At 55.2% G+C, this 26,281-nt stretch overlaps 8 protein-coding genes and 2 non-coding genes across 10 annotated transcripts; 3 read left to right on the forward strand and 7 right to left on the reverse strand.

The window, feature by feature from the left end:
- Positions 1-4,385: 4,385 nt before the first annotated feature.
- DICSQDRAFT_176908 (uncharacterized protein) lies at positions 4,386-6,219 on the reverse strand. The gene is made up of 4 exons (XM_007360594.1): positions 5,941-6,219; positions 5,090-5,882; positions 4,714-5,033; positions 4,386-4,659 (listed from the first exon to the last, which is right to left on the reverse strand). Exons 1-4 carry the CDS (start codon positions 6,202-6,204, stop codon positions 4,459-4,461), a joined length of 1,578 nt encoding a protein of 525 aa, XP_007360656.1. The 5' UTR covers positions 6,205-6,219; the 3' UTR covers positions 4,386-4,458.
- Positions 6,220-6,315: 96 nt separating this feature from the next.
- DICSQDRAFT_t8 lies at positions 6,316-6,387 on the reverse strand. Its single transcript has one exon. It is a non-coding gene; the product is annotated as a tRNA-Cys (tRNA).
- A 640-nt stretch (positions 6,388-7,027) lies between these two features.
- DICSQDRAFT_96507 (PhoX domain-containing protein) lies at positions 7,028-11,322 on the reverse strand. Its single transcript, XM_007360595.1, has 9 exons — positions 10,420-11,322; positions 10,342-10,364; positions 10,056-10,282; positions 9,869-9,999; positions 8,220-9,821; positions 7,663-8,168; positions 7,428-7,609; positions 7,255-7,370; positions 7,028-7,200 (listed from the first exon to the last, which is right to left on the reverse strand). Exons 1-9 carry the CDS (start codon positions 11,302-11,304, stop codon positions 7,180-7,182), a joined length of 3,693 nt encoding a protein of 1,230 aa, XP_007360657.1. The 5' UTR covers positions 11,305-11,322; the 3' UTR covers positions 7,028-7,179.
- A 421-nt stretch (positions 11,323-11,743) lies between these two features.
- On the forward strand, positions 11,744-13,647 carry DICSQDRAFT_96509 (mitochondrial carrier). Its single transcript, XM_007360596.1, has 11 exons — positions 11,744-11,849; positions 11,908-12,072; positions 12,123-12,134; positions 12,187-12,211; positions 12,270-12,380; positions 12,438-12,481; positions 12,541-12,687; positions 12,750-12,863; positions 12,921-13,080; positions 13,135-13,171; positions 13,233-13,647. The coding sequence occupies exons 1-11, from the start codon at positions 11,769-11,771 to the stop codon at positions 13,300-13,302; spliced, it is 966 nt and encodes a 321-aa protein (XP_007360658.1). The 5' UTR covers positions 11,744-11,768; the 3' UTR covers positions 13,303-13,647.
- A 367-nt stretch (positions 13,648-14,014) lies between these two features.
- On the reverse strand, positions 14,015-14,095 carry DICSQDRAFT_t7. The gene has a single exon. It is a non-coding gene; the product is annotated as a tRNA-Trp (tRNA).
- A 294-nt stretch (positions 14,096-14,389) lies between these two features.
- Positions 14,390-15,825, forward strand: DICSQDRAFT_96513 (NAD(P)-binding protein; the record flags this gene model as incomplete). Its single annotated transcript, XM_007360597.1, has 9 exons — positions 14,390-14,530; positions 14,602-14,803; positions 14,868-14,903; positions 14,960-15,033; positions 15,097-15,290; positions 15,347-15,426; positions 15,486-15,528; positions 15,577-15,666; positions 15,718-15,825. The coding sequence occupies exons 1-9, from the start codon at positions 14,407-14,409 to the stop codon at positions 15,823-15,825; spliced, it is 951 nt and encodes a 316-aa protein (XP_007360659.1). The 5' UTR covers positions 14,390-14,406.
- Positions 15,826-16,032: 207 nt separating this feature from the next.
- On the reverse strand, positions 16,033-19,902 carry DICSQDRAFT_142816 (uncharacterized protein; the record flags this gene model as incomplete). Its single annotated transcript, XM_007360598.1, has 10 exons — positions 16,033-16,326; positions 16,383-16,564; positions 16,621-16,750; positions 16,801-16,908; positions 16,961-17,158; positions 17,212-17,491; positions 17,558-17,848; positions 17,902-17,986; positions 18,053-19,564; positions 19,617-19,902. 10 exons carry the CDS (start codon positions 19,900-19,902, stop codon positions 16,033-16,035), a joined length of 3,366 nt encoding a protein of 1,121 aa, XP_007360660.1.
- Positions 19,903-20,186: 284 nt separating this feature from the next.
- DICSQDRAFT_131517 (alkaline phytoceramidase) lies at positions 20,187-21,742 on the reverse strand. Its single transcript, XM_007360599.1, is given in 8 exon segments — positions 20,187-20,505; positions 20,603-20,606; positions 20,621-20,657; positions 20,710-20,735; positions 20,787-21,055; positions 21,113-21,324; positions 21,406-21,543; positions 21,645-21,742. 8 exon segments carry the CDS (start codon positions 21,726-21,728, stop codon positions 20,409-20,411), a joined length of 867 nt encoding a protein of 288 aa, XP_007360661.1. The 5' UTR covers positions 21,729-21,742; the 3' UTR covers positions 20,187-20,408.
- A 2,374-nt stretch (positions 21,743-24,116) lies between these two features.
- On the reverse strand, positions 24,117-24,501 carry DICSQDRAFT_131518 (uncharacterized protein; the record flags this gene model as incomplete). The annotated part of the gene is made up of 1 exon (XM_007360600.1): positions 24,117-24,501. A coding segment is annotated over one exon (255 nt), but the record flags the coding sequence as incomplete, so codon positions are not given.
- A 1,353-nt stretch (positions 24,502-25,854) lies between these two features.
- Positions 25,855-26,235, forward strand: DICSQDRAFT_165081 (uncharacterized protein; the record flags this gene model as incomplete). The annotated part of the gene is made up of 3 exons (XM_007360601.1): positions 25,855-25,998; positions 26,054-26,182; positions 26,221-26,235. 3 exons carry the CDS (start codon positions 25,855-25,857, stop codon positions 26,233-26,235), a joined length of 288 nt encoding a protein of 95 aa, XP_007360663.1.
- Between the last annotated feature and the right edge of the window lie 46 nt (positions 26,236-26,281).

Genomic DNA, 26,281 nt, shown 5'->3' on the forward strand with positions numbered 1-26,281 from the left:
GGCATGTCCGCTTGCTCGAATGCTCGTCCTGTTCGCTAAGGGACATATGGCCGTTCCGGACGCTGGTCCCGTATGTGCTCGTTTTTCCTCGCGCTAGCGTTGGAGTTTGCATCGACCAATTGTGCGTACGAACCCTTGTTCTTCCCCTTTATTGATAGCCTTTATCCTGAAATAAAACCACACACTGTAGGCATGCCGTGAAAAGGTGGGTGTCGTCGAAGGGCACCCTTGCGTTGTTTTGCTGCACATGGAGAACAAATCGGCGATGATTACAGTCTAGTGCACAATAACCCCAGAGCATACGGTCTGGTTTCGACGGAATTCGTGAGGTCACTCTGCATCCATTCGGGGAAAAGCACCAACAGTATAACGCTTATCGTGCATTTCACGAATGAATAGCACGGCCGCCTGGCCAGGGTTGGTCTACTCGGATCTCGTAAGTGCAGTCCGCTCACCAATTTTTCAGAACCACTTGAATAGCCAGTCTTACCTCCTTTCCCCCTCAGGCACATTTCGGCATCGCGTATCTCCGTTCGCTGGCGGTCTACAGAACACAATCCCCCAGTAGCCTTCCAAATGATGTACAGAACTCGCCCGACGGTCGTGGTAGCAAGCCAGCGTTATCCCACCGTCCGCCTTCGTCGGTTCTCACAAAGCTATCGCCGGACCTCACTTCGTCGGCATACTCCTCCTTGGCAGCCCACTGACGTCTCTACTACCTCAGTCAGACTGTTGAGGAGGCGCTTTCAGGAAGCCGGCCTCAAGAATTCCTCCGAGGTTTTCCCATGGTGAAAACGGTAGAAGCGGAACCAATAAGTGCGCCGCGCGCTACGGGTATGTCTCGTCGGTCGCGCAGTCGTAAGGGGTGATTACAGCTGCTTTTGTTACCGTGCAAGGCATTCGATTGTCTGTGATTCAGGCCCCAGATTGCCGAGACAGAAGAATGACTCACGGAGCGCTCTCCGATAGAGTAATTGCCTAGAGCTCGCGATGCTTCCGACCCCGAGCCCACGACCCACCTACGGCCGGATGTCCACTTATCGATGCGACAGGACTTCTTTGAAGTCATGTGGCATGCTCTGTGATGAAGCACACGGGCCCCTGCCGACCGCGTGCGTAGACTTTCTGCGGGCGAGCGTCTAGAACTTACGACTGGGTGCTATGTAATGAACAGACGTAAGTGGGTCTTCGCAATAGCAAGGCTACTGAAATGGCTGACAAGGAATGTGGTCATGGTACTGGGATGAACATCCAGACTAGTAAACAAACAGTGCAGTCGTTTGATCCCCCTGGGCAAGCCCGAGCAATTGCGGGTTCGGCAAGTCGCCACTGGGGACCTGGCGCCTTCTCCCATCGACGTAAAGATATGCCGGGAACAGAGGTCTCTGACAGGAGTTTAAACGGTCCTGGGATGAACAGCATCGTTTGGGGTCATGTTGGCCAATATAGTTGTTACCGGTCCTCGCCGATTCGCACGCCTGGTGAGCCTCCTGTCTAAACAGCCCAATACTCGTCGAAAATTCCCTCATATGCCCGTTAGTTTATAGATGATGATTGCTACAATTCCCTCTGGACAGGGTGAACAGTGTCTTACTGCATCTTGGATCATAGTTGGCTGGCGAGAACATAAGGTTCTTCGTTTCTCCCGTCCTACAATGGATGGCCTATCGGCTCAGCTACTACCGCCCCCCGCGTGCGCATATGCGCCACTGAGCAATCATTCCAGTCCGCCCAGCCGTCAATCAAACGAATATCTCGTAAAGCGTCTGTTTAGATTCCATTTACGGATTGAGCATGGTACCTGCCATTGCAGTCGCGCACAGAGACTATCCAGGAAGTTCCCGGCGGTTCTGGTAAGCCATAGCTAGCGCTGCGACAGGCTCACCATACCAGGCACATCAGCTATACCAAGGCGTAGGGAGTCTAGGGCAATCCGTGTTCATTGCGGGTAACCCCCTTGGTAAGTGTTCCGTCCTGTTTGCGCTCTGCTCTATTGGCCTGAAAGCGATGAAACTATGCCTTACTCATGCGAGTACAGACACGGTCTATGGTCAACAGCCGCCGACGCCCGACTGTCCAAGCTATGGTGGTTGCAACGCGCCGACGTGAGTCCTGCGCTCAGATCTGAAGTTGGCTCCCCTCCCGATGTGCTCATCATGTCGGCGGCCGCAGCGCGCGCTTTCACTAGCGGTACATGCACGGTGTCCATTCCCGGGACTCAAAGCCCGCATACACAGCATTGACTTCAGGTGCGGTGCGACCCGACAGTACAGTTGTATACTCCCGCGAGCCCTACGGCGCCGGGAACGCTGCCCTTATGAATATGCGGCGTCGATGTCAAGCCTGGCAACTGTCAGTGGCTCCGCAGCGCGTTGATCATTCACATACTCGGGGCTGTCAATTGTCCACGTATTGACCCTGCCGCATCGTCGCTCGCAGACATCGGCCGTCACTGCGCGCACCGACGCTTCTCGGCGCAGTTAGCGCTGTGCAGCAATGGCCCATGTGCTCCCCCTACCTCATACTCGACCCTTCTTCGCTTTACGTCTTCTTCTACATTCATCGATGCTCTGGATGAGTTCTCACTTCTGCGCTATTTCCGCCGACTTGTGCGTCTCCTCAGGACCGGTCGAGAATCGAGTCCATGTTCACGGCTAGTGATCAACCAAGGGGTAACTTACGTACCCTGGAATGATTGAAAACACATCTTCATTCTTCTCCTTGTCCTTAGCCGTTCGCCTCAGGGGAGCGGCCTCAATGAGAAAGGACAGGCACGCTCGCGATCCAGACGGTGATGCGCCCCACGCAAAGCCCGCCAGACCCCGCACTAGTCCTGCTGAGGTTTTGTCTTGCCCAGGTGATCGCTATTTAGCGAATTCGGCATTCCGACGACGCGATGTGTCGGACCATCGTGTTGACGTCCAGCTTGTTCGGCGAGAGAGTATGATAACGAGCCATATGGGCAGAGCGAGTCTTGGTAAGGCGTACCTGATACTGCCATATATTACTAGCGTAGTGGTTTGCTGTCCCTGGGGACACAACTGAGGTGATGCTGTGTGCTACGTTGAATAAGCAAAATGTCATTGAGATGATGTAGCTTACGACGTCCAAGGACAGCATTTCCACGTAGGCCGACTGCAGATCATCCGGCTGCAGTGAAAGAAGTAGTGTATGAGATGTAGATTCTAGAATACATGAGCATTGCGCGAAAGCGAGGACACGAGGGTCACTCGTGATGGGTGGCTCGTCACAGCAAGTGTGAATACAGTACGGCAAGTCCGTTGGTCGTAGGGACGCAGAAGTCAAGTGCAAGATGCACTAGAAACCAGATGTAGAAGTCCATAAACAGACGGACATAGGAGTGTGGGCGCCGGCGGCCTATGTAGTGTGGGTACAGACATCATCAGAAACGTAGGTTCAAGTATGCGAAAATTCGCATAACTTACTTCACTTGATGACGACACACGAACAGTGCCTAGAAGAAACGAAACTTCCCTGAGTTGAGTCGGCATGCTGACAAGTATCTGTGAACCGTCCGGTATTGTGCGCAGATGAGACGTAGAAAGCACATACCTGCACAGGCTACCGGATACCCGTAGCCAAATCAAACTCCTGTCACCTCTTCCCTCAGGGCGTCTCTACCCTATTCGAGCTATGAGATATAATTTCTCGCGCAGAAGAGTATCCCACTCTTTCCCTCTCCTCCCTCAACTACTGCTGTCCTTTGCATACCCTCGGGTTGGCATTCCAATCCCCGGGGGCGCGCCCGCAGGGGCAGGCAGCGTTGTGAGCGTCGTGGAGCATTGCAATGCTTCTGCTCCGACATGATATGGTTGAGCCGCTTCTGTGCAAGGACTTCACACGGGGACCAGCAGACACTGAGGGCGTACCACGCGACGCAGGGGAGCATGATCTAGATGCAGAGCGACTCCTGGAACGCAGTTGCGGCAACACTCTGAGCGTAGGACTGCTGTGGGTGAGGAGGCTGCGCCTGCGGCTGATCTTCAGGCTGGGAAGTGAAGAGGATAGATGACGGTGAAAGAGGGTACCGTCTCCTGTAACGGACTGCGGTACAAGAGACCCGGAGGGACATCCGGCAACTGTGGAAGCGAATGTACGTTGATGAAATTCGCATTCAAAGTTCTCAAGAAGCCGAAGAGATTCGTCGTTTTCGACGCGGAGAAGAGCTCGTTTGAGTCTTGACGGAGGCAACCGTGGATGTGGCGGCACGGGCGGTGGATAGTACTTGGGGAGACATGCCTGTGGGCGCTCGTGGGAACCGGGAACGAGGGGGCGCCACGTGGAAGGGAGAAAAGCAAGAGATAACCTTTACGCATGATACCCGGGTGTGTCGGATCAGGGCAGCGGGGGCCATACAGAAGAGCAGTAAGTAGGCAATGTCATTATAGGAGAGTACTATATGTGTAAGCATCATAGGACAGCGAGATCCGTCCACCATCATGCCTCCGCAAGCCCGTACTTGCGCAGCACCCCCTGGTAGTCCCCAACGTCCTCCCGGCCCATGACTACGACGCTTGCCTTGGCGGAGCTGCGAGGCCCGAAGAGGCGGGCGGCTACACGGCGGACTGTCATTGCGTCCACCGCGTCGATCTTGTCGCACATTTCTGACACAGGGATTTTGCGATTATGAACCAAGACCTGCAGAAGGGGTCAGCTAGATTCAGACAGGGATAAGGGTGGGAACAAACGAACCTGGCGACCAAGATCCTCGACCTCGACTGCGCGGCTCTCGAGAGCCATCATGAGGCTCGACTTGAGCTGATTCTTCGCACGGCTCAGCTCCTGTTCAGGGATGTTTGAGTACAACAGCAAGCTCAGCTGGTGGACCAGATGTGGAAGGATGTGTGCGGGGTTGTTTGCCTGGCGGCCGCTCGAGGGGATGAAGGACGCGAAGAGGCCGAACAGGGAGGAGTCGGTGTAAATGTGGTGGAAGGACGCGCAATGGTCGATTTGCGGGAAGTGGTTGAGGATGTGCGTGTATAAGCGGGAGTACATGCCCTTTCCAGGTCCACCTGGAATTACGGCGGCGTCAGGGTGCGGAGTCGGACGGAAAGTGGGAGTAACGTACCTGCAGAGAAGCTGCCCCCACCACCCAACAAAACCTGCATTGTCGCTACTGTGTACACGTCGTCATCATGGATACCAACGCCCTCGTATGCAAGGTATACATGGTTGAACTCGGTGGTAGGATCGTGAATGAACCTATGTCCACCAGTATATGTTGATTGGCTTGGTACCGATGATGCAGGGTCCTGCTGAGGATTGTACAAGTATGAAGACGCCGAGCGAGTCAACGACTTCAGGAACGAAGGTGAAGACTGCTGCGAAGACTGTAGAAGGTTCGCAGGGACTTGCTGTGAGGTGCGGACCTCAGCACGCGGCTTGGTCGCGTCCGCATCCTTCAAGTGCGCGAAATGCTTGGCCGTGAGCTCGACGAGGGCGTCATGTTCCATACCAGCTCCTGCAATGACCATCCTCTCGGGACGATACCACGTCTGCATAAACTGCCGCATCATGGGAGCGTCGACCTGGTCTATTCGATCTTCGGGGCACAAAAGGGAATTGCCAAGTCCCTGACCGCCGTATGCAACGTGGTGCAAAACCTCGGGAAGAATCATCTCGGGCTTCGAGCTCACTTCCCGCAACTCATATCGAGCTGCTTCTCGCTGCGCGGCGATCTCTTCCGGGAGAAAGGCAGGATCGAGGACGGTGTCGGCGATGAGCGACATGGCAAGGGGTGTGCCTTTGTGGAAGTGAGAGGATTGATACATGATGGATTCGCGCGCTGAGGAGCAAAGGATCTGGCCACCAAGCCCGTCGATGTCGGCTGCCATGTCTTCCTCTGAGCGCGTTTTGGTCGTCTATGGAGTGGAGCAACTGAGGACACTGGGCGTTGGGACTAACATGGTATATACGCACCTTGAAAGCCATCCTATCTAGAAAATGGCTTACGCCCAGCGTTGCGGGAGTCTCGTAACGAGAACCAGCATCCACATAGAGTCCTAGGGACGAGAAGTGCCCTGGAGTGTTCTCCGTCGCTACTCGAATACCATTTGGAAGAGTGGTGATCTGTACCGGAGGATCGGGACTCGCTGAACTTGGCGTTGTCGCGTGTATTGATCTATGACATGGAACCCGACGGGAAGCAGAGTTGCGAAGGGAATGAACGGCAGCGCGGCGCATAGTCGTGGTAGACGTGAAGGATGCGCGCGTATGCGCCGAGAACGCTCTCGCTGACATTCACTACAAGCCACATGACATTCGAGTACTAAGAAATGCGCAAAAAGCAAAACGAGGGCCCACCGTGGTTCGAACACGGGACCGCACGATCTGCAATCGTATGCTCTACCACTGAGCTATAAGCCCTACGCCGTTACGTCGGTTACACGTCAATACAATCAGTTGGTGCAATCCGCTACTCCGTCCCTCCTACTTACAGTAAGTTACTATAACTTCATGTGGCAAAGAGCAGAGACCCAGAAACGGCGCAGATGTCACCACAGGAGAGATTTTCTGATCGCTGCAAATCCAGCTGAGACCCAGGGGACAACTACCTCTCCAACACTATATCAAGTACTGCTACAACACAACATCCTTTGGACAGTCACCAATTTCCCATCTGGTGACCGTTAGGTGAACGGAGTGAAGCGTGCTCCTCGCCGTGAAGCAGATGCAGGAAGCACACAGACGAGTGCGTACCTGGACAGCGATCTAGGGAGGACTCTATTACCCTCGGCCTGTGATGAATTGCCTCCGAGGAGGCAGGCGCATGTTCCTCATGGATGTGAGTATCTGTCCGTCCTGGAGCGCGAGGTCCGCGGAATCACCTTCAAGCACGACAAGGGAAACAGCTGAGCAGCAACTTACGAATAATATTAGCAAGTCGTGACAATCTAGCCAATGAGTATACACTCTCCTACTTATCTGAAGCCCACCTCAATACTCTTTGTTGGAAGCGTTGTGCTGGGTTCACTGCATTGGGCTAATCACCCGCGAGATGAGGCATTTTTAAGTCAAAGGCAGTCAATTGCCAGTGGGGACCAACGGATCCTGAACCAGTAACGGGAGATCGATGCGATACACTGTCAATATACCGGGACATGCGCAACTGGTGCAGCATACAACATTGACAAGCCACCGTAGATTAGCGACGACTGTTCAGAACAAGGCAGCGAACACCTGCGTGCAGAAAATCAGCATTCGTCAACGAGCATGTTATTGACAGGGACGAACCTCATCCACGATAGTGTATATCAGATGTTGGTTCAGGCGGCGATTCTGCAACACAGCGAATATCCGGCGGGCACCGCGACGGGCATTCGAGCGTCCGATCATATTCGCCGCGAGATCTGTGAGAGACATCAGGATTCGCCAGGCAGATAACAGAAGCATCCATGTCTACGTACCCGGCATGAGAGCCGACAGCTTGCGGTTGGCCTCGTCTCTCGTGTGCAGTTTCTCTTCGACGGTCCGAGGCACGCTCGGAGGCTTGAGGTTCCCCCCAGGCCACAGCCCATCCTTGAAGACGTTGATGTATGTCATGAGATGCGGCTCGTCCAGGAACGACCTCACCGTCTCCCGCAGCTTTCTGCACAGCAAGTATCAGCATGCGTCTGTAGCTCTCGAATACCTACTACCCACCGCTCGATCGTGTCTCCAAGCACTTGCTGCAAAATGATTACAATAGCCTGCCTCCTCAGCCAATTGTTTTTCTTGTCCAGCTCGAATACCGCCAATATAAAGTCGCAAATAGGCGATGAGAACGTCGACGTGCTCGTCTCGCCCTCCAGTGGCTTCAAGTCGCCGGACAAGTGCATAAGCGCATCTTCGTACGTCGACTTGCCCGATGCCTTCAACGCCTGCGCCACCAAGTCCTCGTCACGGATGGCCGTGCCTGTGATCCCGACGAACTCCGCGGCCTGAGTAGTGAGCCTTTGGATGATGACGTCCAGCATGGACGGGCCGAAGAACATGTCGTCGATACTCTCCGCGACGGACTGATACATAGTCTTGACCAGGCCGTGGCCCGGGAATGTGGAGGTAGACGGTTTAGGCGGCGGCGGTTCGGCTGCCATGAAGGGCGAGTCCCGAGACAGGAATGCCCGGAGCTCTTGGCTCTCGCATACGGCGGGAATAGCAATCAGGCTCTGAGAATACGTCAGCACATCGCGCAAGTGTGAGGGGGCGGATGAACGCACCTGCAAGTACTTTTCTAGCGCAATCCTCCTGCTATCCACGAAGCTGCCCGAAAGCGACGTGACGAGCCTCTTTCCCGGGAAATCCAGATTCCTCACAAGCACGTACTTATCCCTCAACTTATTGTGCATATTGAAAAACTCGTTGTACCTCCTCGCGACTACCCACCCCGACGCGAAGCTCCCGTCCTGTGCCAGCTGCTGCACCTCCACCAAATACCTCACGACCTGCTTCCCGTCCTCCTCCCCGACCGTCGAGTTCACGATCGCGACGCGCGTCCGGTCGCTCAAGAGGCGGTTCGCGCTCTCCTGCTGCTCGTACTGAGTCTTCTGGAACCGCAGCTCGCGGAGCTCTCGTGTCAGCTGCGCCTTGGACCTTCGCATGAGCCGGAGCTCCTGCGCGTCTCCCGTCAGCTCTGCCTTCTTGATGAGCGTGTCGAGCATGCCGTCCTGCGTCTGCAGCTTCGCGATCTTGCCCGCTAGCCGCTCGATCTCGTGCGACAGCTGCAGGTCGCCAGGTCCCGCGAGCTGGAACGAGCCGTGCTCGTCCTTGTCATGCTCCTCGGCTTCCTCCTCGCGCGAGCGGTCGCCCTCCACCTCGTCCTCCTCGACATCGTCGTCGAACACGAGCCTGCGCTTCTCGCGCCCGGTACGCGTTCCCCCGCTCAAGACCGAGTCCTGCACGCTCAATGAGTCCGCAGACGCACCCGCCGCGGCGTGCTGCTTGTCGAGCGCGATAATGTCCGTCAGCGCGGCCTGGATGGCATCCATACGCTGCGCCTGAATCTGCTGCTCCGTGTCCTCTGGGTCGTCAAAGAGCGGCGCGCGGGATGCCGCAGCGGAACTGTCGAGCTCGTCCACGGGCGACATAAGCACTTGCAGGTTCGATGCCGCTGGACGCGGCTGAGGTGGAGGAGTGGGAGTGTGGGGAGTGGGTGGCTGGCGTCCAGGGAAGCCGAGGATCGGGGTCGACTCTGAGCGAGGTAATCCTGATTTCGGCCCTAGCTTCGCGGCGGGAACGCCCTCGGTGTCTCGACGGGTCGACGTAGGGGAGCGGCTCCGCGGATGCAGAGGCCCGTCGTCCGCGAGAGCACCCCTCCCGCCATTCGCCTCGATGTCAGCAAGCACGCGGAACCACAGCTCCGACCTCTGGAAGTCCTCGAAGTCCTGCTCCATCTCCCGCTCGACCTGCCTCTGCGCGAGCATCACGCTCCGCCTCACGCGCCGCTCCGAGGCAGGGGTCAACGACGCCGCGTCCTGGCCGAACGAGCGGATCGTGTCGACGTGCTTCTTGGAGACAGCACTGAGGACGGGGTCGGGGACGGGGCTGGAGAAGTAGAGCTCGTTGATGAGCGAGATGTCTTCCTTGAGCGTCGCGGACTGGCTTGGGTCAAGCAGGGGCTCGTCTTCGTCGTCGGAGCCGTCCGAGTCCACGGACTCGAGTGGATTCTTGAAGCTCTCGACCGTGAGCCAGAACTGTACGAGGAGCGAGCGCTGACGGCGGTCCATGAACTCCATGAAGTATGAGAGCGAGCTGGGGTTCATCAGGGTATCCCTTAGGGTGAGTTTGGATGTCGTAGATGTCTCCTGGTAGATGGTCTGCCGCTACGCAGTGTCAGTGGTTTGAATAGTAACAACAACTTGACGCATACCGAGTCCGCCTCGCCACCTAATGCTGCTATGCGCTTCTCGACTTTCCGCTTTGCTGTGTATAGACGGTCAAGGAACGCGACGATGTCCTCCGTCTTCTCTCCATTGATCCAGTCCGAGTTGGCATTGTTAGCTAAAGAATCGTCGTAGGTTATTCTTGCATGGCATAGACAGCAGATGAGAACTCACCAAGCAAAGTGCGGGTCCGACGGATCTCTCCCATGATATCATTCCTGAGCCTTCTCGCGTCTAAGAGCGAGGATGTACGGCTTATACTTCGAAGGAAAGACTCGAAATGTTTGGGATCCGTGCGGATCGTAATCTTCTCAGTCGTCGACTGCGGTGCATCCGACAGCGGAGCTTGTGGTCGCGGGATCTGAGCCTCCAAGATGTTTCGTACTTTGGAGATCAACCGTCTATGAGACGATACGATGAGCTTCGGGCATGCAATTCCGCGGCCCTCAGGTCGACGTACTGTTGGCGGATTGCTGCTCCTGCCTGCGCCAGGTCAGACAGAACGTACCAAAGCGCACACGACCACCACGACACTCACAACTTGGTCAATCATGCGGTTCCAGAAGTCAGGTTCTGATAGCATTTCCATGACAGGATACAAGACAGAGCAGGCAACTATCTCCCGGACCACAATCTTGACCGCACGGCTGTTGGCCTCCTTCTCCGGGAGGATGGAAGGCAGCGCCTTGTCGACCAGCTCCCGCAAATGGTTCTCCTCCGACTGCTTGGTGAAGGTGGAAGAGAGGTTTTCCACGGCGGAATGCAGCTTACCCCCACCACGTGCAGCATACCGACTCGCGAGCAACAGATCCAACTCCTCCGACTGCGTCAGCTTGCGCTCCAGCCCGGCCCCACGGAGCGCGATTTCAGACTGACGGAACTGTTCAATATGCGCGGTAATCTTTGGCAGAATTCGCTTGACGACGAGCGCGGATAGGTCTAGTGTCAGCACTTTGGCGAGGAGCCGGTCCATGGAGCTGTGTAGGGTAGACGAGACGGCGGTAGGGAATGAAGGTGAAGTCGAGATATCCTTGTACCATACCAGCACAAAGTCGCGAACAATCATGATCAGTATCTCGTTAATAGCGGCAGAGACTACCGGGGCGTCGGGGTATAGAGGCGGCAATGACTGGGGAGCCTTGTGGGACCATTGGGAGCGCGTCAAGACCGCTTGCCATGCCGCTGGCGTAGAAAACGCGAGGGGTCTTGCTGCAGTCGTAAGAGCATTGCGTGGTGCAGGTCGTATAGAGTCCAAGAGATATCCAAAGAGAAGATTGACAGTCAGAAACCCGAGGACGAGGGAGAGGAGAAAGAACGGGAAGAGGAGCGCGAGAGCAACCGGAGATAGAATAATGCGTTTGAAGATGGGAACAAGAAGGCCGCCGACAATAAGCAAAGCAACTACATGCCTGCCGTATGGCATGGCCTAGAGCGCAATGTCAGGACGAGCCAGAGGGAAGATGTGGTCGTCTGCCAGGAGGTGCGGCCACTCGCCAACAACGCTCGAAGCTCGGGAGCATGCCAAACTGGGAAGGTCGCCTTTAGACGCCCACACAGGGCTGCCGCAGCGGACCGGGCTTCTCGTCTGGAAACTATGTATGCGGAAGGTCATACACCGGGCTGGAGATTCAGTATGTCAAGAAGGAGGTGTTGAGTCGCGGTTCAACCAAATTGCGTCGCACGGCAGGGTAGGCTGCGTGGAAGCAAGAAAACGAGCTGCCCCGCACGTAAGCTCTGCTCCGTATTCCGACTCGATCGGGTTCGTCTGACGGTACCGGCCGGGGCGGCGCGCGGCCAACCGTCTTGCTCGTAATTCCACCTCATCGTCCGAGGCACAGTCGTTACGCGTTGCCCCCCACCCCCGCGCAACATCTTTGCTTTACAACCATGAGTGCGCCTGCACCAGGAACCAAACCGCTCTCTAGTGCTGAAGGCTTCGTCTGCGGGGGGACGGCCGCCTGTGTGGCCGTATGTCTTCCTTCTCCCCGCTTGGTCTCAATGCGTGACGTCTTCTTTGATGTTCTAGGTGACGGTCTCGAACCCGGCAGAGGTCGCCAAGACGCGCATGCAGCTTCAGGGCGAGCTAGCCAAGAGGGGCGCGCCCAAGGTGTACAAGAACGCGCTGGATGTCATCGCGAAGACATGGCAGAATGAGGGGATTCGAGGCGTCCAAAGGGGCTTGGGTCCGGCTGTGAGTACGCGTCGCCTCGCACTCAGAGTAAGTGTCCTGACATCCGCTAGTATGTATACCAAGTGAGTGTACCTGCACTTCGCTTTGCGGAAGCACGGCCCTCATCCCAACTAGATCCTCATGAATGGGTCGCGTCTAGGTGAGTCATACGTCACTCCCACAAGCTTCTGTAGATCTTACACCGCTTTGACCCCCAGGATTTTATGAGCCAATTCGGAGAAATGTGAACAAGCTGGTCGGCGCGAAACCAACGGACCAGATCCCACTCACATCCCTCTTTTCGGGGGCCGCGAGCGGTATCATCGGAGGTGTGATTTGTACACATATCCAAGCGTCCCTACATGGCTAAGACCTCGCGTTCACAGCGTCGGTCGGAAATCCTTTCTTCTTAATCAAGGCGCGGATGCAGGTGAGCGTCTCGCGCGATTTTCGCCTATACTCTTGTACACCACAACTTATACATGACAGGCGTACTCCCCAGTTCTCCCCGTCGGCGCCCAGCACTATTATAAGAGCTCTTGGGATGCGCTTAAAAGTATATGGAAAGCTGAGAAGTTCCGCGGGCTTGTACGAGGTATCGACGCCGCTGCTCTTCGTACAGCCATGGGTTCCTCGGTAAGCCTAGCTTGCCCCTGACCCATGACTGCTTTAAGATTCCATTGTGCCCCCAACGATAGGTACAACTACCTACATACAATTGGACAAAGAATCAGCTCATTAGTCGTGGCATATCGCGCGGTGATAGCGTCTGGACGTTCCTCGCTAGCAGTTCTGTGTCCGGACTTTGTGTGGTATGCACGCCATCCCCCTGATGCACTCCCAGGTAGTCTTTGACGTGCGCGTTGCAGCTCATGATGATGCAACCTACCGATACCGTGCTCACGCGCATGTATAATCAACCTACCATACCAACACCGGACGGTCGACACATCGGCGCGCTCTACAAGAACCCTCTGGATTGTTTGTGGAAGACTTTCAAGGCCGAGGGACCTCTGGGCTGGTACAAGGGTTCGAAACTTCTGGTTTCTCCGCAAAATATAGAGTATTGACTTGTGTCTATAGGTTCAACGGCGCATTTCCTCCGAATAGTACCCCATACGTGAGTCAAATGTCGATCGTGACTATGCTGTACCATTCCTCAAACTATCCCCACATTGCAGAATCGTCACTTTGACGGCCAACGACATCATCGTGGGAATCTACAAGCGTGTCCGGGACGGATCCCCATAGACTACGACCATGTAGACTTCTAGCCCACGATCTCAGCCAGTCACAGCTACGTCGACCGCTTTTCTGCCGTCTTCGGTACCAGTTAACTATAACATATCCTACTACTCAATTTCGATTGCCTTCAGGGCAGGTATGGAGCGGTCAGCAAGACATCACTCGAGGAGAGATCGCCGAGAATTGAATTTAGTTCTTGTCTCCTCGCCTTTCTCGTATACCTGGACAATCTCCCCTGATATGAACGACTAATAATTTTGGTGCTCACCGTCCATGGCTTTCACGAGCTCTTCCGTGAAAATACTACGTCTTCATGACATCTGGACGCGATGCTGATGCGGCTCCTCTTCGATCCTCTCTGGGCTTGTATGTCCGTGGCCCATTTCTTTTCCCCCTCACAGTAATGGATCAGGAAACGTACGCATTTCATTGTGACGAGCGTCGGTGGTCATGGAACAGAGCTGGCCAAGCGCGAACTCTCCAGGGTAAGCACTGGCAGGGCTCCACCTCAATACCGTGAGCTAGACCCGAAGTCCCTGAATGAGCGAAGCGTGAAACACAAGCTGTGCAAGGTGATAGGATCCTCCACAGGCTCACAGTCTGCAAGGCAGATAGCAAATCCGACTAAGCAACATGCTTGAGGAACTTGAAGCCTAACTGAGAACTTTGGAGGACGGATAAGCGACAGCGACAGATCTAGAAGATAAGCAAAAAGAGCTGAACCCTGCCCGGATTGAACGGACGACCTTGAGGATTCCCCAAGCTGGAATCTCACGCGCTACCACTGTGCCAAGGGTTCTTACTGGTGGTGCCACTATGGTTGTATCAATCAATTGCAGAGTCGCGTGTAGATCACCCAACGCCTCAGGCCCGCGTCCCCTACTGTACATTCTGTCCGGATAGCTTGCTTGAGTGGCGCAAAATCGCCCACACTCCATTTGCCTAGCTGGCTGCCGTGAACCTCGTGCGAAACTTACTCACGTACAAGGTCAACCAAGGGCAACTTGACCTCATTCTCACGAACGCCGTCCCAGGTTCACGTCCATAGGATCCCGAATTTGCCACTTCCGAGACTGCTAATCTTAGTTGGGCAGTCACATCCCTGCGGCCATGGGCGCACTGATATCTTACATTGGTAACTTGTGTGCTTTGATCGGTCAGGCGTTCCCTCCCAAGCCGACCTTCAGCGTCGACCAGATACCTGATCTGACGGGACAAGTGGTCATCGTTACTGGTCAGTCGTCCAGCACAAGACTGCGGACTGAACATGAGTCCTATGTGCGCTACTCATCACAAGCGTTGCAGGTGGCAACACAGGCATAGGCAAGGAGACGGTCAGAGCACTCCTGCTGCATGATGCTAAGGTATATCTTGCTGCTCGAAGCAAGGAGAAGGCGGACGCTGCAATTTCCGACCTCAAGGCATCCACGGGAAGGGAAGCCTTCTTCATGGAGCTTGATCTTGCGGACATGTCCTCCGTCAAGAAGGCAGCACGCGACTTCCTAAGGTCAGATTATCAAGCCAACTTGCACAGTTCTCGCAGGATTGCTGATCCGTCTCCTTGACCTCAGCAAGGAGCCTGAGCTTCACATCTTGTTCAACAATGCGTACGGTTCTTGAGTATCAATTATGCATCCCATAATGTTAACGAATCATCATACAGAGGCGTCATGTTTCCACCACTCTCTCAAATCACTGCAGACGGTTTCGACTTGCAGTTTGGCGTGAACGTCTTAGGTGAGTACCCCCAGGCTACAGGCATCACCCCAGAGCATGTAACGCATGATCATGCACCTGTAGGACATTTCTATCTGACTGAGCTATTAATGCCGGCACTTCTTGCGGGAAAGGGGTCCTCGCCTGACCATCACGCTCGCGTCGTGACAACCTCCTCGGCCGCTTCCTATCTCGGTACACTGCACTGGGAGACATTCAAGGACGGTCCTGCGAGACGTCGCGAAACGACTGACGCTCTATATAATCAGAGTAAGCTAGTGAGCGTCGGTGCCCTCCTAAATTCGCAACGATGAAATGAAGCCATTGCACGTAGGCAAATGTGATCGTAGCTCGTGAAACTGCCAAACGGTATGGACATCAAGGTATTATATCCATTGCCGTAAATCCAGGCTAGTATGAACGACATTCTGCACGTTGTCCTCCCTCACAGCCTGCTTAGGAAACATTCAAAGCGATCTCCAACGTCACCTTCCGTCGATCATTCCTAAATTAGGAGTGAGTCCTGGTTTGCTATTCGCGGCTGGTCTCTGAGCTATCCTCTAGGCCTTGACGGTCCTGTACCCAACACCGTATGGGGCCCTCACCCAGCTTTGGGCAGGGACAATGCCTCAAGCGCTCCATTACAACGGTGAAGTGCGTAGTTTGTTTGAGGCTAGAGACCTTCAATCAACGAACTCCCCGTAGTTTTTCATTCCCTGGGCACGCCCTGGGAAGTGCAGAGCAGAGGCGTATGATCCTGCGATAGGAGAGCGATTGTGGAACTGGCTGGAAGAGCAGGTCAGGGGCATCTGATCCCTCTTTCAAATAATTGTTCCGCTCTCTTGCGTATGCCATCACTTGAGTAGTATGACGTGCGAGAGTATGAAGGTGGCAAGATCCGGACGATGTCGAGGGTCAGACGTTTCCTTTTCGCAACATTGCACAAGGATATGCTGCGAGAGCACTAACGTCTGCACCATGGCTAGTAGTACAACATACTGTACAACACCGTATACATGCTCAGCACTTGCGTGACCTGATGTTCGTCCACCTCGCGCTCTTCTTCGATATAAGGTAAATCACTGACCCCGGGCCAGGAGCCATCCAGGCGCTCGGCTGGTTCACCTCGAGATTGACGACCAAGAAGCGTTGTCCCTCTCGGATGTCGCCCGGAGAACCGCCCTCGCTGAACACCATACGCATGGGGTCCCACACAGTGATCTGCACGGTTCGCGTGGGCTCCTTCCTGCACCACCGTGCATCCTTGGCGACAACAACGCGGAAGTCTCGGACATTGCGTGGGGGGCAGATATACTATGAAACCGTCTGAACAACACGTTGTATGCAGGGTAGACCCAAGTCGGACGCACCTGAAGCTCCCGCTCGATATCTTCTCCGAGCCGCTCCTTCGAAAGCCTGATCTGATCGAGCGTGTGGATGTACAGATAACCTGCGTCCATGTAGTTGAGATAGTCGAAGAAGTCCCGAGGCGACCGTGACACATCTTCTATCATCTCGTCGTACATTCCTTCGATAAAAGAAGGTAGAGGATCTGCAGTACAACGTAAGTGCCTGGAGCACGAGAGAGCTGTATAAATCAGGACTCACCGTCTTTATTGACCTTATCCTCAAACCGAGGGCCGGCGATGCCGTATAGCTGCTCTGAGATCTTCTCCAGTGACTGAATCTGTCGCTCGAGATCGGCACGGATTGTAGCTACAGCTATATCCCTCCTGGTCTACAAGAAGAATTGAACAATTGTCGGGAGCTGGACATCAGAGAACATACCAGCCACTCATCTTGCGCCCTAAGCTCTTCTTTCTCATCCCGCGGCCCTAGCTTGGTTGTCGACCCGTCTTCGTTCCTGATAAATTCCAGATAGGCTATTGGATACGCCTGCGCAACGTGAGCTCCCATGCGTACGTGAAAGGCAGACAATCCACTATACCTTTGTAACGATGAGGTCCATGGCAGGTACCCTGCCGCCGTCCGGGGTGAGGCTATCCAGTGTCGCGATGAAAGGATCCTTGGCAAAGCCAAGCTTTGCGTGCCATGGCGCTAAGTGGGTAGAGTTGCCCGAAAGGTCCAAGTAGGTACTATCGTACGCGTCGAGGATTTCGCAAGACTCTTTGCGGTCCCCGCCCAGCTAAGACAATGGTCAGATATGTCCTACATCATACATCCACATGAACAATTCACCTTAGCTCCCGAGACGGCCAACTTCGTCCCAACCTTGATAAGTCCCCGACGAACCGCTCTGGCCAAGGGTCGGTCTACTCTGGCCCGTAGTCTATACCATCCGTCGGTCACCTCCAGTTCTGGATGGGGTTCAACCGGTCGTCCCTCGCTATCCACCACGGCAGGCGCCCAGGTGATGATACTCGACACGCATAGCACCATGGGACAAGCCGCCGGTGCGTCCTCCGTCGAGATCAGACGAAGCGCTGGTCTTGAGCCACCATTCAGCTCACGTTCGTATCTGTGACCATTGTTAAGTGATATAGGTGAGTCCACCACCGCAGAACATCGAAGAACGTCAGCTAACCTGTAGCGCAATTGCCGCATGACCTCCCGCCAACACCATCGCTTCGTCTTCGGATCCAGCTCCGACTCCGGCTCGAGACAGACCATGCCTGCGAGCTTCCAGAGAATGAGGCCATAGTGATTCGTCACCCACTGCTGCGTAGCAAGCCTACAGCCCAGTTCCTTCAGCTGTACAAAGGCGGCCTCGGGTCCTAGTTGAAGAGGCTCGGCCGAATCGTTTGTTAGCTCCGCGGAATAGAACGAATAGTAGATTGCCATGGCGGGGCTCATCTCCCGGAGTTCTTCAACGTTTCTGAGGACAATGATTCAGCATATATGCACGGTAACTGGAGTTTGTGGACCCACATCCCCATGTCTTCCAGTTCGTCCCCAGTGTACGACTGCGGTCGGAGACCTGATGATGCCAGTGTCTTCCTGTCCGGCCTTGGGTCTAAATTGCGCATCGTCAATTATGTCGCGCATATACCCACTGCAGTAGGAATCGTCGAAAACTCACTCAGATCGAAAAACTTATACTCCTTCCTCGCCACAGACACAGATTTACCCTTGGCCGAAGACGACGGCGTCCCGCGTACATCGACTCGGAGAGGAGTCTGCACCGACGTCTCTGCTTTCGCTTTCGCCCCCAGCTGTGTCCTTCCTGCTTCCCCAGGCGCCATGCCCAGCTTGAACGGCGTAGTAAACTTGGCCTTCCCAGCAGACTTCAGGCCGCCGCCCGGCAGCCTGCGAGGGGTCATCCCCAGACTCTTGCCCTTACTTGGAGATGTCGTGACAATTGAAGTACCGGACTCTGGAGCTGGGGCAGGGCGAGCGGGTGTCGCCGGCACTGCGGTAGGAACTGTGCTCGCTGCGCCAAAAGTGAACACCGCGGGTAACTTCGAACTCGAGGCACGGACAGGATTCAGCGACGACCTAAGCCGCGCCGCAGACGCAGACGCGGGGCGATCCTGCTTGTTGATGAGCGGAGACTTGAACTGCTTGTTCTTCATCTGCACCCCTCCGCCGATGTTCGTGTAGTGCGTCGGGTTCTTCGACGCGAGCGGGGTATCGGGGAGCTGCGCTGGGGAGGGCGCGCTGTTTTCCATCGGCCGCAGGGCAGGACGCAGCGGGGTCTGGAGAGACGGTGCTGCGGCAGGCTGCGGCACAGACGAGGACGGCCCTGCACGCGTGTTTTCGATGTCCTGATTGGTATGGGCAGGAGCTACAGACGTCGACACGTCTTCTCGCACGAACTCTTCCTCCCACTGCTTCATCTTCTGTGCAGCCCGCGCGAGAGCTTCTGCGGAGGGCGCCTGCCAGGCACTCTTCCCCCCAGTCAACTTCGCCGCAGAGCTGAAGCCGATTGACGCAGCGGACGCGAAACCCGTAGCGAACGACGCAGATGGGGAAGGTTCTACGACTTCGGGTGCGCTGTCTCCAGACCCGCCATGCGAGGTACTCTGAGACTGCACCAAGCCCGACGCAGAGGTGAATCCGGCGAAAACGGGAGCTTGACTGGCATGACCCTCCCCTGCCTCCAATGGCTCCAGAATCGTACGAGCGGTCTTGAACCCGAGCGCGTCGGAAGGTAGCGCGGATGCATCGGAATCGAACCAGGAATCATAGTCTGGTTGTGGAGGCGGAGGCGACGAGGGGCGATCGTCACAGGGATCTTCTGGTCGCGCAGGGAGTGCAGATGCAGGACCAAATCCACCAAGCGTGGATGATATAGAGGTGATGGTTCCATTATGGGAGGCTTCGCCCGAATTTGCATGCGCATTGGACGCGTCAGGAGGCTTCGAAGTGAAGCTACCAGACGCACGAAGCTTGGCCGTCTTGAGGACCAAGGGGAGGGCAGCCGCAGATGTAAAGCCAGAGGCAGCTGGAGCGAGAGAATCGACAGAAGGCTTGGACGGGAGCGTGGTAGCGGAGACGAAGCCACTGCCTCCACCAGCACCTGTGAAGAACGCGTCCTCATCAGCGCGATCTTGGGTGGTGGAAGGCTTTTCGAGGGGCGATGACGACCACTCTGGCGATGCATTGTCATGTAGCTTTCACGCCAGATGAGTGTATGCGCGCACCTTGAGCTGCTGGCCCATCCCGGTCGCCTTCTCCCATCACACCTTCTCCGGATGCACCGTGGTTAGCGGTAGTTAGTTCGACGTCCTCTGTCTCTTCGGCCGACAAGGTTCGCGATCGGGAAGGAAGGACGAGAGCTCGCTGCGAGAGCTGCTTGTCTATCTCATCAAACGCGCTCATCTCCTCCTGCGTGATTGGAAAGTGCTCGTCGTACGTCGGGGAAGATAGTCGTTGTCGTTTGCGCGCGCTCTCAGGCTCGGGTGACTCCGCTAGATGCCACTTAGTCATTGGGTGATATGCATACACGGACATACGTACAGGATCTACGCATTTGCGTTCGTTGCAAACGCGTCGGAGGGTGCGCGCGAGGACGCTGGAGGCGGCGATGATGGTGGTCGTGTATGAAGCCGGGCCTGTGTGCCACAGACGCGATACCACGTTACGCGTTCGGTCACGTTATCGCTGGGTCCCTTTCCAGACAACGCGCGCTTATCAGTGTACTAGGACTCTCCCTAGTGACCAGTTGGCGAGCATATTGATGGCCTCACGGCCGGACAGAGATCCAAGATAGTCTAGGAGATAATACAGATGTATTGACTTGATACACGATGCCTAATAACGAGCGCTCGGATGTGTGACATGCCCACCGTAGTCCCTGACGTAGAGGTAGTAGGAGAAAGCAATGATTCTTGGCAGAGGTCAATGAGATAGGAATATGGGACGTGATGGTCGTGAGATGAGATGAAAGGAAGGAGCTCGGAACATTCCAATACCAAGAGTAGCATCCACTGGGTTCACTGCTTCTTCGCCCCGTCGGTGCGCTGTATGCGCGGTAGACCGTGTACCTTGGTGACCGTGTAGTTGTTAGGATCATCCTTGATGCAGAGAGTACTGTCGGCGTTGTCAGATACCAACGATCCACCAGACCTCGAGTGCAACTTACAGATCTACACAGAAGAAGAATTCGATCAGCTGAATGCAAGGGAGACGATGGGGTAAAGCTTACAAGTGTTTCCAATTAACATCAGGTAAGTGCCGATTGCCTAAGGTGATGTCAGTCTCAGTCAAATTCAATTTGACAAGAATGAGACGAACGGTCAGAACGTGCCACCAAGAGTGACCTGCAACACGTCTAGTCAGCTATCGCACTAGAAGCTTCAGGTTTGCCTTACCCTCAAGCAGGAAAGCAGCCGGCCAACCGACGGACTGCTTCCAGCGGGTGATATGAGAACAGAAGACGTTGTCCAAGTTCCAGATAAGGAATCCAAACGCGAAAGTCGCAGCCCCCGAACCGAACATGCGCGCGATAGTGGAGCGTTGGGCTTGGTGCAGCCGCTTCGAAATCTCACCGTGTCGGAGGAGGTAGGCGGTGCGGAACGTTGTGGTCAACATCAAGACTGCGAAGACCGCTTGGTGATAGATTGGGTTGCGATTGGTGTAGCTGAGTCAAACAAAGTTATGTTCTGACGATGGAACGTGGTAGGGTGAAGGGACATACTAAGACCAGGTAAACAGCACGTTAAACACCATAAAGATAACGCCCAGTTGCCCCGCATTCGACTGGCGCAGGTCAAACCCGCGGGACGTGTCGAAGAGGACAGCGCAGCAGTAGCTGGCAACGTAGATCATGGGTAGTTCATCCATGAGCTGGGCTTCGAAAAGGAGGGTGGCATGGAACATAAAACTCCCTATTCCGACCAACGCAAATCCCTGTGCGCGATGCCGTATAGTCGAAAGAAGCCATCGCATAGTCAATGTCTGCCACGCACACGGGAAGCCACGATGACGTACCGCGTACCCGACCAAGTATCTTGGCGGCAGCTTCTCCGTAACCGATTGTGCCGCTCCATACACCGCGAGGCCGATCGTGAAGAGGTTCGAAAAGCTGTTCGCGACTTCCGCGATGTAACGCGAGAACTGGTAGTTAACCTGCGAGCGGAGGCGCGTGGGAGCACAGGAGGCCCAGTCAGTCCGGGGCCGGGAGCGACGACCGGAACGCCTCGGACAGCGCATACGGCAACCCCACTCACCTCGCACCAGTCGAGAGTAGCGGTGACGGGCCCCCAGAACGCCTGGCCGGCTAAGAGAGCGTTTGTTGTGGTGTTGAGTGCCATGGCTGACAGCGGAGGGTTAGCAGAGGAGGAGAGAAAGGGGAGCGCGGGCGGGTCGAACGGGGAGTCCTGCATTACGCAATAGTGCAGGTGTGGATGGGGGGGACATCGGGCGTCGACGGTTATCTATGTTCGGACATCCGTCCGAGGCCAAAGCCCGGCTCGGAAATGCCCCTTACCATTTCAACCATAGTCAGCGTCTTCAGGAGGTTGAGGCGATGAGCTCTGCAGCACGATACGACAAATAGGTGCAGAAGGAGCCTAGCGGAGCGGCGGCGGTAGCGACCTGAGCAAAAATGCTCGTAGTCGCCCAATCAGGCCAATTCACTGACACTCAGCGGTCACCGGACCCCGGACTCCTCTTCTTACTGTACCTCATACGGCCGTCTCTATCCTATGCTCTCTACCTTCTCCGAGCTTGCACCTTCCAGTGTGGTTCTATCGGATGGCACAGGGGCAAATCATCTCTCATCGATAGGTGCAGGCAGCATCCGAGGTATGTTTGGCGTCAGACTCGCCCGTGTCACTACAAACTAGACTATGCGTACTCGATTCGTGATGCCCCCATCATCATTCGTAGCTCACGAGAAGGGTAGAATGATGGACAAACTAGAGTCGGTCTCCGGCTCTATAACCTGGAGCCTAGTGAGTGCTTGGCGCATCACTCCGCTGCGCGCAACTGAACCCCTGCGAGCTGCGTATTACTCCCGCTACAGCGCCCTGTTGCCCATCGCAGTCTCTCCATGACAATATCTACCTCGCAGACGTACATGAGAGGGAATGGAACAGTCTCCATACTCATCACATGTAGAGTACAGGCCCTCTGCTAGAATGCTATCCCCGGGCGTCATGAGATTTGTACGTCTACGTACAGGACCAGAGGACGTCATATCGTGCATCCATCATCGTTCATAGCAATATGAATATCTGTCAGGCCGAATTCTAGGATCCTTACTCAGCCTGTGTGGCTTGAAAGGCCACGTTGGCGGGATGTGCTACCCAGTGAACTTCCTCAAGTCACCGAGGTCACGAGGTAATCATCTCTTAGTCGTCCTTCTCAGCAGGGGGCGTCCCCTCAAACCCTGCAGGTTCAGATGCTTTGGTCTCATGTTCAGGCACGAGAAGCACGAAGAAGATCAGACAACCTAATACGCACTAAACCTCGCGACTACTGCCTCGCAGCGCTGTTACGACGCCCGATATTCCCTCTCCTGGAGCTCATCGCCCTTGGCCCCTTGCGGGCCCTTAGTAGCCATGAGTGACTCTAACAGGTAGTTTTCTTCGCACCTCAGGGGCCCACGCTGAGGACCCCAATGCGGCCCGGGAGCAGAGTTAGTGAGCTTGTTCTGGAAGCCTCCACTGAACTCACCCTAGGCTCTATCATACAGCGGCGGGTGCACTCGATGCTGTTGGCCGTGGGACGCCTGCCTAGGTGAGCCTATACTTAGACACAGTCCGTTTCGGCATCGCTAACTTTGTCTGATTGTGATATTAGAAGCCGCCGTATTGAGAAACTCTGCCTCTGCTTCTATATGAAACACGATCGTGCTGGGGCCGAACCCGACGCCTCGAGGTGTATCTGGGGTAAAGTATAGAAGATGGAATACCTCCCAGTACTCGGTGGTCAGCCTCGAGCAGCACGGAAGCATATGACACAGTGCTTCGTGGCTATGCTGCAACCTGGAGCCTGTCAGCCTCTCTCGCAGCCAGTCATCCTTTGTTCTACCAACGCACGATGACGTCTCATGAGTTCAGGCTTAGGTAGTCAATCGTTGGTCTGGAAAGACACAAGGACGTCATCAGCCTTTCGGAGTGCTGACCTGCCGGTGTACTGGAAGGCGTCATAAGGAGGCTGACCACGGGCTGACCTGGACCGGTTAGCAACGCCGGCGAGCATATAACCTCGAGGCGAGCACGGACTGCTCTCAGTTTCGGACCTTCAGGTACGTGGTTTCTTCTTGGTGGTGGCGCAATCAAGGTGCGTGGTTCCTTTCGGTGGTGGGACTCGGCTACAAGGTACGTGGTTTCTTCCTGATCGTGGCGGTTTCCGCCTGAAGGTAGGTGATTTCTTTTCGGTGGTGGCGGTTTCGGACGCAAGGTACGTGATTATCGGCCTCTGGCCCTCCCAAGGTGCGTGGTTTCTTTTCCCGAGGGAGGGACTCCGGTCCTGGCGCATACCTTTTCGTGGTCCTCGGGATAAGTACCTTCCTGCTCGCCGCCTCTGGCTGCTCGGCCTGAGACGGAGAGCAGGTCGGGAAACCAAAATGCGCGGATTGGTCTTTTCGTCACCTATACTACCTTTAGACCTTTTTTTCTAGACGCTGATATCGACTCTCGGAAGTGGGCGCTGGCGAGGCGGTCCCGCGTTACTTACTGTTGTCGAATCCGCTATTTGATCTGCGATTCCTTCCACAGGATGAGACGGATGATGCGAGTCTAGCGTAAACGTCTTCGTGAAAGCCGAAAGCCATTCCTGGATCGTAGGCAGCGTTGGTAGCTCAAATGTTCAAATGTGACGTAGGAAGACGCTCCCTTACATCGCAAGGTAGAAGAAGAGCAAGGCCACGCCCACTGATAGACGCCGTGTCTCCTGGTCTCAGAGCGTCTGATCAGGCTCAGCGCGCGTGTGGTTTGGCTCGCAACTTCAACTCTCCTGAAGTTGCTCTTCGACGTTCCGGCCCTCCTCGGTGCCTTCGGCCGTGCGCGAGAAGTCGCGATTGACCTCAACTCGAAATGCACAGTGATCCTTTCGTTTTCTGGGCCGCCATGTACTTTGCCAGCACCGACAGCTTATATGCCCAGCTGGGATCCCCGCTCCGTTCGGGTCGCCCTCTCGCATCGACATGCAGGTCTTGTCCGCTTCAGCTATCCCCGCCTGCCTCTGTCTCTTGCCCCTCACAGGACCTCAGTAGACATGCGGAACTCGGTTAGTTGGGTACCTCGCACGCAGGGCCCCCGCTGGGAACCTACATGCGGTCCGGGTGCTAGATTGACGAGCTTGTCCCACAGGCCCCATAGAATATCCTCGCTAACCAGCAAACCTGGGGAAGAGGTCAACCAGCCAGCATGTGAATGTGATCCACGCTAACCTCCCTATAGAATATAGGAAGCCGTAGACTTTCACTCGCCCTCTACCAGGTTGCGTACCATTAGCCGTCGGTGAGCCGTTTCAATCCGGTTCCGTATTGCTGATGGATCAACAGACCTGAGGAGTCATTCGTTGATAATCAAATCCTAGGCAGTATCTTTGACTGCAATTGCCGTCGGCACTCGCAGTCTGCCTCTGCTGGTATGTGAGTTCTTTGATACAGATGTATTTGCAGATCGCACAGCCATCCTGCATATGAATGTATGCAACTCGTTGACCTGACGCCTCGAGGCACATTTTCGTCTAAATATAGCGGATGGTATGTCTCCCATAGTTCATCTTCCTCGCTCCCTTGATAGTCATCTGTTCCAATCGTTGTTGATTGTTGCCAGCTGCGTTTGATAACGGACAGCCTATGAGTTGAGTACCGTACCTAGTGCGAGCGTAGTGGTGTGAACGTAAGGCTTCTCGTCACAACCTGATTGTCATAGGTACAAAAGGTCTGACTGAATTAGCGAGGTGCGTGAGTCGACACTTCATCTCTGAATACTCCGAGTCTCTTGTGCAGGATGCTAAATGGCTATTCTAGACCGGAACTCTTGGTAAGCAAGCGAGCCTTGAGGCAGTACACCCATTGAGATCGTGCCCACCAGTTCTTGAACCTGACAGATATTGTTACTGGGTGCAGATCCTCTCCCCCGCACCGAGATCGACAGTTCCGTGCTCAGCGTGGGGCTCATAAGTCGTAAGGACCCATTGCAGGCCTTTCGCTAGGTGTCCTTGGGCTTCTAGATGTCGAAAATGTCAAACTGTCAACGCAAAGTGTCGTGAAGCGCTCATAATTACGTCCGTGCGCATCATTTATGTGTGTCTCCGGACAGATAGGACGCTGACTGAGGATCTACTGTGTACAGGGACTCGTCATAGAAGGTTGTCACTTTGGTCGAAAACCTGACTCAAATATCGCAGACACATCTATGAGGACACAATCAGGTCCACGCCCTCCATTCGCTCTCTCGCCCCTCTACAGTGTCTGCTCTCATGTACGGCGACAACGATTACCGCACAACATCTCCGGACACGGGCGCAGAGGACGAGAACGACAACCAGGGGCTAGCTTACAACGATCCTTCCCCGGACAGCCGGGATCAGTATATTCGAGAGCCACAAGACTACCGTCCCGAGGTATGCTGTTCTCATTGACAACTGCTCACCTCGAGTCTCACACGTTGCTCTCTAGCGTAATGCACGCCCTTCTTCGCAGCCCCGTGCCTCGCGCACTCAGACGCGACCGCAGGCGCACCCTCAAGCCCATCACAACGCATCATCCCAGCAGCAGCAGATGCAGGACAAACTTCAGCACGCCGCCGTGCATCAGTTGACGCATGCGGCCGCAAACCATTATAGACAGGACTCCTCTGATTCGGTACGAGTCTACCATCCGAGCTTCATGTATTCTACAGGCGCT

The sequence above is a fragment of the Dichomitus squalens genome (assembly GCF_000275845.1).
Source record: "Dichomitus squalens LYAD-421 SS1 unplaced genomic scaffold DICSQscaffold_1, whole genome shotgun sequence".
Classification (NCBI taxonomy): Eukaryota; Fungi; Basidiomycota; class Agaricomycetes; order Polyporales; family Polyporaceae; genus Dichomitus; species Dichomitus squalens.